We start from the raw sequence: 15,756 nt of genomic DNA, 5'->3' as shown, positions 1-15,756 counted from the left end.
CGCCAGGTACTCCTGCTATTACGACTGATCTCCAGCCGAAAGAGATCAGTTCACCTGGAGAAAACTGCTGCTTTGGCAATTGGACTCTATGCCATTGAAGTTCCCTCCTCTAACCCCACCCTCCTCAGGCTCCACCCCAAAAACCTCCCACCGGTGGCAAAGAGGGACCTGGCAACCCTACCTTAGGCTAAAAAATGTTGGGGACCCCTGACTTAATATGTATTGTTAATACATGACTCCCCTCCCCAAGCCCCACCCTCCTCAGGCTCCGCCCCAAAAATCTCCAGGTATTTCCCAACCTGGAGCTGGCAACCTTAATGACTCATGAAATCTGTACAGTTTAAGATCTTCATTTTAAAAAGAAACTTCACAGTGTTAGGAAGAGGCAATGGGCCATTACAAGGAATTGACAGCAAGTGTTGCCTGTTTTGAGCCTTGTTGGAACATTTCTGTCAATCCACCAAGTTCTGCTGCTCTTCAGTGTCTAGTAACTCCAAGAGACATCCCATGAATGAAGGCGGTGGAAGAGAGTTCTAAGCAGATAGGACCTTTAGTGCTTCCATGGCCTGCCACAACAGCTGCAAGTCACAACAGTTAGGGCAGAAGGAGCGTGGCTGTGCTTTGCTTGTGTACGTGTGTAGTACAATTCATAAAGTACGATTCAGAATAATAGCATTAGAGCACTGGCAACTGTTTTGTAATGTTTTTGTCTCCAACTGCAAAAATGTTAGAAGCTGATTTCTTTCTTACCAGGTGAACACAGAGGGCAAAGCCTCCACCTAACCCCCTGAAATATGCTATGCCACTATTGACCACACCGACACAGGAAACATTTCCAGGATAAAGAAAAGCACTGAGACCGAGTATGCCAGTATTGTCATTTCCCCCAAAACTGTGACTTCTCCCAGCCTCCAGGACAACAGTGACCCCAATTATGTGCTCGTAAGTTAAGAATTGCTTTCCTTCACCATATACTTTTTCACAGTCAGAATATGAAATGCCCATCATTTCAAATAAACTTTTAATCAACTCTTTCAGATGAGAAAAATGCTGCATTGTGTAATATAATAAAAATTCTTTGTACATAATTCCCAAATGGTGACAACTTTTTGATAAACCTTTTTCACCAGAAACATGTTTGCCAGTTCTTGATATATGCAGGTTCAAACACACACAAGTTATGGCGGTGTGAGACATTATAATAAAGTGCATAATTTAAATGAGTGAATCAGTGCACCTCCCAGGATGCTGAGCTCTTCAGGGATATTGTTCTCCCAGAGTTACAGTGGATTGCCAGACTAGAGATCAGTTCCCCTGGATAAAATGGATGCTGTGGATGGTGGACTCTATAGAATCACATCCCTGCTGAGTTCCCTCCCCAGGTCATCCCCCAAATCTCTAGGAATTTCCCAACCCAGAGTTTGCAACCCTAGTAGCCAGTGTAGGTGATGCAGCACTGGATCCTGGGTCAATGTCTTGAGTCTGTGGCTGAGTGTCAACAATCTGAATCCAGAGACAAGACGAAGATGATGCTGGTGTTTTCCTACAGCTGATGGTTTATGGAAAGAGGAATGAGTGCATACTGGAAATCAGTCAGGTAGAACTGTTTCACTGAATAATACATTTCAAGCTCCACAGCTGAAGACTTTTCCAAGGCTGTTCGGGAGTACTGCAGTCCATGTACAATTCAGCCATCTGTATTGATAGCCTGTATTGCTTTAGAAACAAGGTGGGAAAAGAGGAGAAAAAGAAAATAAAAGTTTGTCTAACTAATTAGAGTTATTTCATAGAATCATAGAGTTGGAAGGGACCACCAGGGTCATCTAGTCCAACCCCCTGCACAATGCAGGAAATTCACAACTACCTCCCTCCCACATCCTCAATGACCCCCACTCCATGCATAAAAGACGGCCAAGATCCCCTCCCTCTCATCATCTGCTTAAGGTCATAGAATCAGCATTGCTGACAGATGGCCATCTAGCCTCTGCTTAAAAATCTCCAGGGAAGGAGCACTTACCACCTCCCGAGGAAGCCTGTTCCACTCTAACTGTTAGAAAATTCTTCCTAATTTCTAGATGGAAACTCTTTTGATTTAATTTTAACCCGTTGTTTCTGGTCTGACCTTCTGGGGCAACAGAAAACAACTCGGCACCCTCCTCTATATGAAAGCCCTTCAAGTACTTGAAGATGGCGATCATATCACCCCTCAGTCTTCTCCTCTCCAGGTTAAACATACCCAGCTCCTTCAACCTTTCCTCATATGACTTGGTCTCCAGACCCCTCATCATCTTAGTTCCCCTCCTCTGGACACATTCCAGCTTTAAACTAATGAATTTACTATTTACTAGGGACATTTCCCCAAATATACAGATGTGTGTGTGTATTGTTTGTATAATGTTTTCAATGAGCATGTTGCCATAGAGTGGGAGAATGCAGGTTCCTGCTCCATGGAACTGAAATCAACATTGCCTAACAATTTGTAGATCATTTCAGGATTTTTGTATTTATAGACTTCGATATTTGAACAAGTCAATGAAATCACTGTTCTATTAGAGAACAGAAAAGAATCATAATATTCCAAGAATCTGTATATTGAAATGATTTTTTTTAAACAGAGAGGGCTTCGTTATATTTCAGTAAAAACGCTTTAACTTTAAAAAGGTTCTTTAACTTTTACAAAAGAGTTTATTAATTGAATGTGGCACTTACATGAAACTGAAAGAGAAGTTGGATCAAGCATCAGATCTGTACATCCAGTTATAACTATGCCATATATTTCTTTCTGGTCATAAATATTTTGCCTTAAAACGTTCTTCACAAACGTCTCACTCATTCTGTTCTTCATGAACTCTTCCGTTTCAGGTGGGACTGAGAACCCCAACTCAAAGGATGCAGTTTTGTTTTCATCACTGAAAGGAAGAACTAGGCATAGTAGCCAAATTACAGAGACCCCCCCCCAACACAAATAGATAGTGTTGTGTAAGATAGATGAGTGTGTGTAAGATTTTTTTTTTAAAAAAAAAATAAGCATCAACATATAAAGTTTGAACATGACAAATGCCTTTCTTCATGCAAATCTTCATGGGGGAAGAAGTATCATGTGCAGCAGCTCTGTAATGTATGTGTAGACCCACTGGTTAACCTTAGCACCTCCTCCTTTCTCCCTTGCTACCCAAGGCCTCTTTAGACATAGCACGGCAAGCCATGCATGTCCTGTAGGATTTCCTGGACTCTTGTGTATCCTTCCTCTCCTAAGAGGTCACCCACCATTTTAGTTGTTTTATCAACAGACAAGCCATGTGTGTTGAAAGAAACTTGGGAGAGTGAAGAGGGAATGAGGATTACTTGCTCCAGCTTCTCGGTGGGAGGCAGCAGGAGAGTGAGGTAGAAGAAGCAGGGGTGGGTGGGCCATAAGCAAAGGAGATGGTGGCAGAGATTGGAGATCAGGAAAAGAATCTCTTGCCTCCCAAAATCTTCTACCCAGGGTCACTGACTCAGTTGGCCTCATTATAGAACCAGCTCTAGTTATTCCACATGCATTCCCGAGCTACCACAAAAGGCAGGGGCTTGGATCCTACCACTCTGCGCTACTTTGAAGTCTTCTTTTCAACAAAGGAGCCTTCCTCTGGCAGAAATAGCTCTTCCACAGTGGAAAGGTCATTAGTGGGAAACTAGATTTTACCAGGAGACCTATATGCATGGTACAAAGACAGCAGACCTCCTTTGTTGTGGTCTACTGCTAGGGTTGCCAGGTGCCTCTTCGCCACTGGCAAGAGGTTTTTGGGGTGGAGCCTGAGGAAGGTGGGGTTTGGGGAGGGGAGGGACTTCAATGCCATAGAGTCCAATTGCCAAAGTGGCCATTTTCTCCAGGGGAACTGATCTCCATCGGCTGGAGATCAGTTGTAATAGCAAGAGATCTCCAGTCACCATGTGGAGATTGGCAACCCTAACTACAGCAAACCATATTCAGAAGTAAACATACTTTGAATGTGGAGGTTCTATGCTCCGACAGTTCTTTGGGTCTGTAAAGGTAGGGATCTATGTATATACAGACTTGCCTCATTTGTTTTAATAAGAAAGATAAGATTATGACATGGCACAACCATTCTCTTTCTTCCTAAATGTTCTCTTGAGAAATGGCCCACATCACATCTCAAATATATTTTAATCAGTGCTTGGTTCTCCAGCAAAGGACGTTTCATAAACAAAGGCTGGTTTTCTACCACTTTTTTTGAAGCAACCTAAAAAAAAAATCCTACCAGAAGCATGTTTCCACAGTTGAGATGTGCAAGCAACTAAAACAACTTTAACAGCAATAATTTTGAAAAGGTTAATAAAAAAAGGCCCAGGACATGATGGCACAAATTAAACAAATGTGATTGAGTAGATGGAAGAAGTTGTGTTGCACTCTCTGTATTACTTCGTAAAGGTTTGTAGGTACCTGTCAATGCAAACAGTTTCCTAACAGTAAGCTCCTGAGTAGACCTGCTTAGGATTGCTGTCAATGACAACTACTTTCTAGTGAAAATTGTAAGTAACAGATGAATTTTCCTTCCTTCCATTCTTCCTTAAATATCATATGTTCTCTACATGACTACCAAAATCCATTCCTTCTTCTCTTAATATTTTATGTGAGCCAAGTGTTCTAAATTACACAAATAAAATCAAGAAGTTAATTTTGCTTTCTTACCTGAAGGAAATAACTTCAGCGGAAATAAAATAGCGCCCAAGAGCAGGTGAATGATTATATACATCTGTAAGCTTGAGAAAGAAAGCATTAATTATTTCCACATATTTCACAACATGAAAACAGCCATCCAGTACATACCTTTTTTCCTTTCTTTTTATCCCTTAGAAGCTCCTTGATCAATTGATCTTGAGCAGCAGATATCTAGTGTTGGAGGGATATAAGGACTGAAACAAATCTTGCCACTGACATTGTAGCCTTGGGGTCCCTATCGCTTAGTAAAAAAGGCATTATGTCAGTCACAGAGGCATTGGATTTGTATGTTAAGAAAATGCTCACAGGAATACAGAAAACTACCTTATACCTAATCAGACCATTGTTCCATCAAGGTCAGTATTGTCCGTTCTGACTGGCAGTGGCTCTCCAGGGTCTCACATAGAGGTCTTTCACTTCACCTACTACCTGATCCATTTAGCTGAAGAAGCTGGGGGGCTGAAATTGGGACCTTCTGCATGCGGAGCAGATGATGTACTCAGGGATGCCACATCAACAGGGGGCGGGAGATCTCCTACCCCCAGCTCTCCTTGCCTACCACCTCTCCTGTGGCTGGCAGGAGAAAAAAAATTAAAATCACTGTGGGGACGACAGCACAATATCACTTCGGGGGCAAACCAAGACGTGACATCACTCCGTTCTAGGAATCACCAGAAACTCCATGAGTTTACCATAACATTTCCAGCAATTCCTACAGCAGAGTGACACCACTTCAGCGTTTTCCCCAGAAGGGACATAATGCCATTTCTGTGCCCTCCCCAGGCTCCCACTAGTTGGCAGCTGCTGGCTTGCAACCATAGCTGTGCCACAGAGCCATGGTCGCTCTCCTAGTCTGTAAATGGACAGAGTGTTTTCAAGGGCATGTCGGGCTCTGTCCTGAGCTCACCCAGTAATGTTGATGGGCTGGCATCGCAGTACCACACCGGCCTCCTGAATTCACCTGTTTTCTTCGTAAAATAATTGTGACATAGTAATACAAGTATACTGGTTTGCTCAAATGCAGCCTTGACAACAAGTGTAACACTCCCAGAGTAGGATTTATTAGGGTTAAATAAGAGTAGATATAGTAAAGCCATACATCTCATTGGATTTCCCCAAACACACACACACTTTCATAACAAATAATGGAAAGATCTCAAATTGGATTGAGACCAAAGGGCTAGGGAAATGGGGTTAAATCTTTCCTCTGTGCTATTGTGATACAATCCCCTTCCCAGTTGCTGTTTGCCCCATGGAGGAAAAAATACAGGATCCATGCAGATTTTTTTATGCCTCAATTTGCTTTGCAAAAGAAAATTTAAATCAGGAAATGGCATGGGACCTCCAGCACTGTGGTCCTAATTCAATTTAGCTGGAACCCATTTAAAAATCCTCCCTGTTGGAAGCTGATTGTGCATTTCCTGTATCTCTTCGGAATTTGTCCTTTTATACAGTCTATTGGGGAGATTAGCTAAAGGTTTAAAATACACACATAATATACATTATAGACAAACCTCTTTAAGCACCTGATGAACTTACCCTTTTACTAAGATTTTCAGAAAGTATCTGATATGCTGATTCTGAGAGCAGCCAGTCAGGATTAGCACAGTGAATTTTTAAAATTCCAGAGAAATTATGATGATCGCCATTTGCTATTGTTTGGAGATCCCAGTATTCATCTTCATCTATATAAATCTCTAAATTAAAAGAAGCATTTCATTATTGATAACTTTCACAGATTCAGTGTATTTTTCAGCATCAAGTGATTCTTAATGCACATCATTGACACTGTGCCACTGGTGCATCTTTGTTAGCATAGTGAAACAACAGCCACCTTGACCTGGATAGCCCAGGCTAACCCAATCTAATCTGATCTCAGAAATTAAGCAGGGTCGGCCCTGGTTAGTACATGGATGGGAGACTGCAGGCGCCAAGGAAGTCCAAGGTTGCCACATCTGTTTGTCTCTTTCCTTGAAAACCCTGTGGGATGGCCAAAAATTGGGGAGCTTGACTACACTTTCCACCACTAACAGAGTGGTTTCTCAGTGGAACAGGCTTCCTTGGGAGGTGGTGGGCTCTCCTTCCCTGGAGGCTTTTAAGCAGAGGCTAGCTGGCCATCTGTCAGCAATGCTGATTCTATGACCTTAGGTAGATCATGGAGGGAGGGATGGAAGGTTTACATCAGTGTTTGGTTCTCGTGGCCCTTTCTTGCATGCCGAGGGTAGCGCCAATCACCACTTTGGGGTCAGGAAGCAATTTTCCTCCAGGCCAGATTGGCCAGGGATCTTGGAGGTTTTTTTTTTTTTTGCAATCTTCTGGGGTGGAGTAGGGGTCACTGGGGGTGTGGGGGGGGGAGGTACCAGTGAATTTCCTGGATTGTTCAGGCAGTTGGACTAAATGACCCTGGTAGTCCCTTCCAACTCTTTGATTCTATGATTCTATGACAGACCATTCTTTTTTTATCTTGTGTTTCATCATATTCAGGCACAACAGATTTGGGATGCTGGCTGTTACAATCTGCACAAGGTCTAACTGAAACTGCTCACAGATGTGACGGTGGTGATGTTGGTCAGCAAGCTGTGCATCTTGAGAAGGTTTTGTATTCCTTTCTCTTGGATGGCCTCTCCCTCTCAACTGAGAACAAAGATACACAGCCTGGAGACTGGATTAGGCTTTCTTCCCTGAGACTGAGGTAGCCAATATGGCAAAAGTTATATCTTCTATGTCAGTTGTGTCCATTATTACCATAACCTTTCAGGGTCATTACTACAACATCGTTTACATGTGGTTCCACTTTAAAAAGTGTTGGGATTTACAGCAAAGTGCAAGATGCTGCTCCTAACCTTTTTTACGCCCAGGAACCTGCCAACAATTGCACTGGCTGCCTGTTAGCTTCCCAGCACATTTTTGTTTTGGCAGTTCATTATAAAGCTTCTGGGACTCCTAACAGCAAACATGCTAGCCTGATCTCCCCCTTTCCTTCTGCAGCCTGTGGTGTCCCCTAAAACCATATTGGCACACAGACAACCAGAGACAGCATAGGGAATGAAATGGGAAGGGTAACTGGCAAAAATCAGGCTTTTTTTCTGCCAACAGATGTGCTTTTCATCAGAATCCAGGTGTCTGACTTATGAAAGTGCTCCAAGGGAAGCTTAAAATAGACCTGATTTGTCTCAGCTGACTCCAAAGAAGAAATTCACAGATGGTCAGAGATCAGCTTCCATAGGCGAGAATTTCTGAGTATCCCATACAGTCAGACAAGGACAGATGAGCTATTTCACTGACTGGAAAGGTTTCTGGTGGGCTGCAGCTCTGGAGGGCTATTGACAGCTAGAAGCAAGCAAAGTTAATCCCTATGGGGGATTTTTCACGGAGCTTTGCAGCGGTTTCACAGCCGGTTTGCGTCGCTGCAAATTTTTGGTTATTCATGGCTGCTCCGATTTTTTTCCGGATTGAGCAATAAAAGCCGTGTTATAACCAGGGCAAGTCAAACCACTTTTGCGCCGTTCTTTCCTGCTGCTGCGCAGTTTTTGGCTCGGAGCTCCATGAAAAACTGCCTTTGTTCCTTGGTTTGGAACAATTGTCCCTGCCCATGCCGGCTAATTTCTCCTCCCCCAAGAATGGCGATTGGCTGGGGGAGTTTCGCGCTCGGACAAGAATACCGTCCCTTTTGCTGCCTGCCTGCCTAGAGTCCTGGAACTTCTCTCCCTCCGTCCCAGAGGCTGGCGGGCAGGCAGGCAGCACGCCTTCCCTGCCCCTCGCCCGGGATGGGCCTTGGAGCTGGGCCCACACCTCCAAGCCCAGGGGGACATTGGATGGACTGCTCCAGGGGGAGACCAGTGGGGCCACGCCATTTGTGCCTCGCGCGCTGGGGGTGGTGGTGGTGGCAGCTCGGTCTAGGGCAGCTGGACCCATGGGGGGGATGTTCAAGGGAAGGGGCTGTTGGCCCCTCTACCCCAGCGGGGAGGGGGGATTTTTGAGAATTCAGATGGGAAAAATGTGCATCCTGAGAGCGGAAAACCCAAGGCAAAACTCCCTCCCATCACTCTTCTGAAGAGGGGCAGGCAGTCTGCTCTGGGTCTCCCTCCTCTCTCTCGATGCACTGGGGCCGGATCAGGGCCGGCGCGCAAGCCAGGGGCCTTCTTTCCTTTCCCCCCCGCCATGCACACTGGCTGGATTGGGGCTGGCGCACAAGCCAGGAGCCCTCCTCTCTCTCACGATGCACTGGGGTCAGATCAGGGCCAGGGTGCAAGCCAGGGGCCTTCTGGGGGGAACATACTCTGGGAAATTGCTTTAACGCAAGAGGTTTACAGTGGCCATTTATGCACGGGAGGTTTTTCCTTGGATTTGCCGCTCTCTAGATGCACCTTTTTCCCATCCAAATTCTCAAAACTCAACAATCAGCCCCCAAGAAGAGTTTTGAGAATTAGGATGGGGAAAATGTGCATCTAGAGAGCGGCAAATCCAAGGCACACCTCTTGAAGCGGCACAGGTTGGAGTTGCTCCATTCCCACTTTCAGCTAAACACTTCTCTGGGCACATGGATGCAATTCCTGCCCCCCCCCCAATCCTGTCTGTCATTAAAGGGCAATGGGTTCCACACCTATAGAAAATAGAGGGAAGCTTTGAGGAAAGCTCTGCCTTGCCCACCCCCCCAATGTGGAATCTGACTGTTCCTAAAGCAGAACAGAGCGAGGGTGGAAGAAAAATGGAGGAGACCAGAGGGACTGGTGCTTGTTTTTTGTGCTGGGGCTGGTGAACCGCACGAGGTAATCTGCTGGGCGGAGTTGGGGGCAGGCATAAATAATGAGCTTGTTGGAATGGGAGGCCTCCTGCAAAAGGGACAGACCAAACCGTTGTCAAATACAGCATGCTTTGTTCCCATGAAAAACCAAAACTACATCAAGATTGACAGGGATAAATCGCGGCCATGAAAAAAACATTTAAATCGGGGGGGGGGGGTTGGTCCGTGGCAAAAGAGAAGCAAAATCTACCGTGAAAAATGCCCCCATATGTTCTGCTAGGGTTACAGGGGGCATTCAGCTCTAGGGTTGTCAGCCAAGCCCCTGGAAACCTGTGGGAAGTTTAGGGGATGGACACACACAAATAAAGAGATATGACCTGAGTGGGGTTGCCAGGTATCCTGCTATGGTGAGAGACCTCCTGCTGGCAGCCCTGGTTACCTACTGAGTGGTGGTGGGGAAATCAGGGGGAAGGATGGGAGTCATTCTGACACATAATGACTTCTAGAGCAACCCTGTAAGTTATAGTATCACATTGGCATAATGCTCTAGGATTCCTCCTAAAAGAGTTTGGGGGGAGTCCTAGAGCAGGATCAGCCCTGGTAAGTATTCAGATGGGAAACCACAAAGGAAGTTTAGGGTTGCTATGCAGAGGCAGGCAATGGCAAACCACCGCTGAATGTCTCTTTCCTTGAAAACCCTGTGGGGTCATCATAAGTCAGCTATGACTTGATGGCACTTTCCACCACCACCACCACCCATTCTCCCTTCCCTAATACATCTCTGATATTTTGTTGACAAGATTCATATTTGAAGTAGGATGCATACCTGAATAAAACTTTAAACTTATAATAATCACAAGGATCAAACACAGGAAAACGGAAGTTATAACCATCCACAGTTTGCATTTCCAAAAAACGATCTCCAAACAAGAGTGTGGGTTGGCTGTCTGTTAATCATACAAAGAATAAAAGTGAAAATCCATTAGTAAGTAATTTGATTGTGTGGATCAGAACAGTATCAATGGGTGAGTGAATGAATGGCTCTCTTAGAAGTAATAAAACACTGTAATATTGTGGATCTAACCATTCATATCACAGGCAATAATTAATATGCACCTCTGATATTCAGATGGCCACATTCCACAAAGCAGTTGCAACAGTAATGAATTACTATATGGGAACAAACAACTTTCCCCTAATAACGTCAAGGGGTAGAGAAAAATGGTGAAAAGGCAAAAGAACAGGGAAGAAAAATACGAACTCTGTTTTGGGAAGATTCATTTAAAGGTAGAAGAAGAGATCCAAGAAGAAACATCACAGATGTGACAAGAGTAAATGGGGACAAAAAAATACAGCTGGAGATTTTCAGCATCCAGTTAATAGTATAAAGCATAAATAGGGAAGCAAAAGGGTGAATGTAAAGAATTAAAAGCCTACTGCAGGATATTATGAATAACCTACAAAGAGAGAAGAACATGTGAAGGTGCCTTCTACTGAGTCTAGGGTTGCCAACTCTGGGTTTGGAAATACCTGGAGATTTTGGGGGTGGAGCCTGGGAGAATGAAGTTTAGGGAGGGGAGGGACCGAGCTCAGTAGAGTATAATACCATGCAGTTTCACAGCAGACATTTTCTCCAGGAGAAGTGGAATAAATATTTAAAATAAAAAGTGTTTTATGTAGTCTGGAGATCAGTTGTAATTCTGGGAGATCTCCACCCTAACTGAGTCAGACCACTAGTCCGTCACGGTCAGTATTTAGTCCAACTAGCAGTGGCTCTCTGGTCTCATATTGAGATCTTTCACATCAAATACTACCTGATCCTTTTAATTGGGGTTACCAGGGATTGATTGTTTGAGTTTCTCCATGTAAATAAGATGCTCTGTCACTGAATCATGAAGAAGAAGAAGATGAAGGAGGAGGAGGAGAGACAGAGAGAGAACAGAAACTCCAAAGATGTCGAAGTAAAGAGAAATAGCTGCTAAAGAGCCCTAAGCTCTTTGGCCACAGCTCACAGCCTTCAGTCTTTTGTTGGCCGCTTAGTGAAGTAAGACTGCCTGGGATGTAACTGTCTGATTGTTTTGATTATTTAAATTATACTAACTAATTTGTTCTAGAACTTTCTGTAGGCCTATATAATTAAATAAAAGCCTGGATCCTGACAAACTGCAGCAGCAATTTTAGATCCCTAGCAGCATCAGCTAACTGTTCCACCTTAGGTAAACATCCTTGTTAAACCTAGTCAGAAAGTATTTCTAACACATACATAGTTTCTTCAATCAACAATGTCTTTCCTTGATAACAGATGCAATAGATTACTTAGTTTCAGGTGAAAGCAGCTGCTGAATCCTTTGAAGTCCAGTTTCTTGGTAGTTAGTTAAATATGCAACATGACATTGTGCATCTTTTCCTCATATCAATAATGATAGGGGGTGCAAAGAGTATAGAAATTTTAATCATAACCCTGAATGTCTTTGATGAAGCACTCTAAAGATCAGGCTACATATTATAAAAAGGGGATAAGGGGATATGGAGTTATATGACTGTTGTAGAAACACATACTGTAATCTGAGTGATTATAGATCCCTTAAAGTAGTGTTTCTCAGACTGTGGTAAGTCAGGACCAAAGGTGAGTTGCAAACATCTTGCAAGTTAGTTGTGAGACCAGGAGAGAAGGAAGAGGAACTGGGTAACCTGGGAGAGGAAGCTCCCACAGGCTTGATAGAAAATTTAGGCTTGCATAATGTGTGAAATGGCCATGAAATACATCTTGTTGTTCAATAATTCTATCTATCCATCTATATATGCACCAATCCATCCATCCATCTATCATTTTGAACATGGGCTCAAAGTACAGGGTTTCCGTTGCAGAGATTCTCTGGTTTGACTTTGGTCCTATTGCACTTGCACTGCCAGAGCAGCACTGGGTTCTGCTGGGCTTCTGCACATTACAGCTGGTTTTGCTGGGCTTGCAAAAGTGCCCCACCCCCACAATGATTTTTCTCTAGAAAGATTCTCCGGTTTGACATTACTCCTGTTGCGCATGCACTGCCGGAGTGACACTGGGTTCTGCTGGGCATCTGCACATTGCAACTGGTTCTGCTGTGCCCCCACCAGCAGTTTCTACTGTCAAGATTCTCCAGTTTGATTTTGCTTCTGTTTGGCATGGCACATTGGCTTGTGGCTCTGCTGGGATTCCTGAGTTCTTCAATGGTCCTGTTGGGCTTGTTGTGTTGGTTCTACTGTGGGAGGCATGGTTTGACCAGTGATTGCTGCTTGCAGGCATGGCTTTTGCCCTGGAAGCAGCTTGGAGGGGTTTGCTCTCCTCGTAGGGAATAGTGGAGGATGGCTGGGGCACCCTCTTCATGGGGCCATAGAATTGGACACCTTGGTCCAATCTACTTGAAATTTTGGTGGTTTTTTTTTTTTCTTAAAGGACAGGCATCAGCAACTCTCCTGCAGTTTTTCTACCTTTAAAAACAACCCCCTCCCCAGCCGCCCAGAAAATTAATGGACCCAAAAAATGAGGAACTCCACCAAATCTGAATACCATACCAGTATTTGGTATTGGGAATATCAGGAATATTTTTCAGATACAGTATACACAAATCCGGAAATACTGATCTTTTTTTGCACAACCCTAGCCTATACAGCTTGGGAACAGCTTACCTTAAGGAATGCCTACTTCCATATGAACCCACCCAGCCATTACAGTCTTCTTTAAAAGCCCTGCTTTGGGTACCCCCTTTGTCTGAGGCTAGTTGGGTAGCAACCCAGGAAAGGGCCTTCTCAGTCAGGGCACAAAAATTATGGAATTCTCTCCCCAAGGAGATTTGTCTGTCCCCTTCTATCATAGTCCGGAAGGGCACCTTCATATGGAAGTGGGGAGATGGGTACTGCATTGCCCTGTGCCTTTGTAACCCCACCTTCTGCATTACTCACGCTATGCCAATCTGAGCAGTTTCCTGTTCACATTCCCATTTAATTTTGTATTCCTAGTCCTGTTGCATTGTTCAATTGCATTGTTTATTATATATAGTTTCGTATATATCTTATCCTTTATGAGCGCATCATTGCTCACTTTGTTCCATTTTGTACTCCTAGTTCTATTGCATTATCTATTGCATCATATAGGGTATGAGTACATTTTTTTGCTTTCTCTCTCTGTACTCTGTAATCTGTCTTGATTCTCAGAGAGAAAGGTGGGCTATAAATAAGCTAAATCAGCAGCATCGTTGTTGTCTTCTGCCTTCGGGTAAAGACTTGTTTTTGTCTTGCACTCATTCACTGATTCTCATCAACCCTTCTTCATATCCATGTTAATTTATGTTTTAATTGTTTGTAATTGTTTTCATATATTCATGTGTTTTAATCTTATTTTAATTTGGGGGGGGGGTTTGCCTCCTTGTGGAACTTAAGTTGGATGGAAAGGCAGCTTGATTACTAAATCAACATAGGTGAAATACACTAGCCTAGTGTGTACATTCTTTATTTCTTTTTATTATTCTGATAATTTCTTTCCTGCTTTCTCCTCCAGAAACACTCACGTTGGATCAAATATGATTAAAATACAATATAACTTATAATCACATTTAAAAAACCCATTCAACAGAACAATAATGATCAGAAAGCCAGAGAAAACAGATGCGTCTTGAACTGGCATGGAAAATGTAGCACAGTGCCAACCAAATATCTATGGAGATATAAGCCTTGACTTGTGTGGGTATCCCGGAAGTGAATCTGTTGCCAATGTAAATCCTGTAACACAGGTAAAATATGTACTGTGTAATTTAAACCAAAAGCCCTCATCTGAATGGCCCGACCTCACTCATTAGATCTCGGAAGCTAAGCAGGGTTGGCCCTGGTTAGTACTTGGGTGGGAGAGCACCAAGGAAGTCCAGGGTTGCTATGCAGAGGCAGGCAATAGCAAACCACTCTGTTCATCTCATGCCTTGAAAACCCCTTGAAGGGTGGTCATAAGTTAGCTTTGACTTGATGGCACTTTCCAGCACCAATTTATGCCAAATAGCAATTTTTGCAGCTTCATTTTGAACTGGCTGAAACTTTGGCATTGTCTAGAAAAAGACTGCTCAGGGAAAGTCTGGAGCTGGTGAACCAACCAAAGCTAGACAAAGTTGGGAAACAGGTAAAAATGAATCTAACCTGCTTTTTTCAAGGAGAGTACAGCTCGTTATTGGTATGATATTCTCTGTTTATCAAATACAAGTTTACACCAGCAATTGGTACACGTAGTGAGATCTACAGTGCCATCCCTAAGCAGAGTTACACCTTCAAAATTAACTGAAAGGAATGGGTTTAGAACAGGGTAACTCTGCTTAGGATGGCATTGATATATAAGTGGTTGAAGGTTATACAGAGTCCGTTTCAAGGTGAATATCCTCCAACTAGGCTTTACAATAAAACCTTTGGAATTTAAGCACCTCCAATGAAAATTCTTTATTCCAATAAAATATTCCAATGAAATATTATTGTTACACTAACACACCCCTTTTAAAAAGTGACCTACCTCAGAAGTTCTTGTGACTCCAGGGTTAAGAGGCTCTTCCACACCAGGTCTACTTTCTTCCTCCTTTTCTTCGCCTATATCATGTAGCTCAATGTCTTGCACTTCTTGTTCAGGAAAGTAGCCATTCATTGCTTCTAGTTCTCAGCAAAGACGATTCCAATGCAGGACATTTAAGCAGGAAAAACCAACTTCCTCTGTGTTTTCAGTTCCAGTCATATGTCTTCTGATAACACATAAAGCCAAAGAGCTTCCATTCGGGCAGCTATTCTCATGAATTAGATAATGGAATGGAATCCTTATAAAATAAGGCATAGACTTTGAAAGAAAAACCAGTCCCTAAGTTAGCAGATCCTCGTCTGTCTAGGACAGGGAAACATGAAGTCTCATTCTCAAATTGTGTAAGGCTGGATTTTCCAGTTTGCTTACCTTACTGCGCCTGCCCTCTGTAGACCTAAACAAGCAACTTAACCTGAGGCAACCCAGCCCTTTATGTAGTAATAAAGGCTCATTTTTTCCTTGGAACACAATAAAACCCTCTGACACAGATAATTGTACTGTATAACAAAGAATTCAAGGCATTAAATAAAAAAATATGGATTGCAAATTAAAGCCGGAGAATTCTGACTAGATAAAAAGCATCTTTTGTTTAACAAAAGGTAATTATACAATTAATGGCTGATTTAACCATTTCAGAGTACAGCCCCGCCTGATTGCCACCAAGAGAATCTTAAAAGACTTATCCAAGTTAGATGATTAATTCCTCCAAAG

At 43.3% G+C, this 15,756-nt stretch overlaps 1 protein-coding gene across 1 annotated transcript; it reads right to left on the bottom strand.

The window, feature by feature from the left end:
- Window positions 1-1,675: 1,675 nt before the first annotated feature.
- Window positions 1,676-15,261, bottom strand: C12H3orf52 (chromosome 12 C3orf52 homolog). Its single transcript, XM_056858378.1, has 6 exons — window positions 14,989-15,261; window positions 10,291-10,411; window positions 6,260-6,417; window positions 4,691-4,761; window positions 2,710-2,909; window positions 1,676-1,716 (listed from the first exon to the last, which is right to left on the bottom strand). The coding sequence occupies exons 1-6, from the start codon at window positions 15,115-15,117 to the stop codon at window positions 1,688-1,690; spliced, it is 708 nt and encodes a 235-aa protein (XP_056714356.1). The 5' UTR covers window positions 15,118-15,261; the 3' UTR covers window positions 1,676-1,687.
- Window positions 15,262-15,756: the final 495 nt, after the last annotated feature.

The sequence above is a fragment of the Euleptes europaea genome, chromosome 12, assembly GCF_029931775.1.
Source record: "Euleptes europaea isolate rEulEur1 chromosome 12, rEulEur1.hap1, whole genome shotgun sequence".
NCBI classification, from domain to species: domain Eukaryota; kingdom Metazoa; phylum Chordata; class Lepidosauria; order Squamata; family Sphaerodactylidae; genus Euleptes; species Euleptes europaea.
The sequence above is the reverse complement of the archived record's forward strand: the minus strand, read 5'-3'. Positions and strand labels throughout refer to the sequence as shown.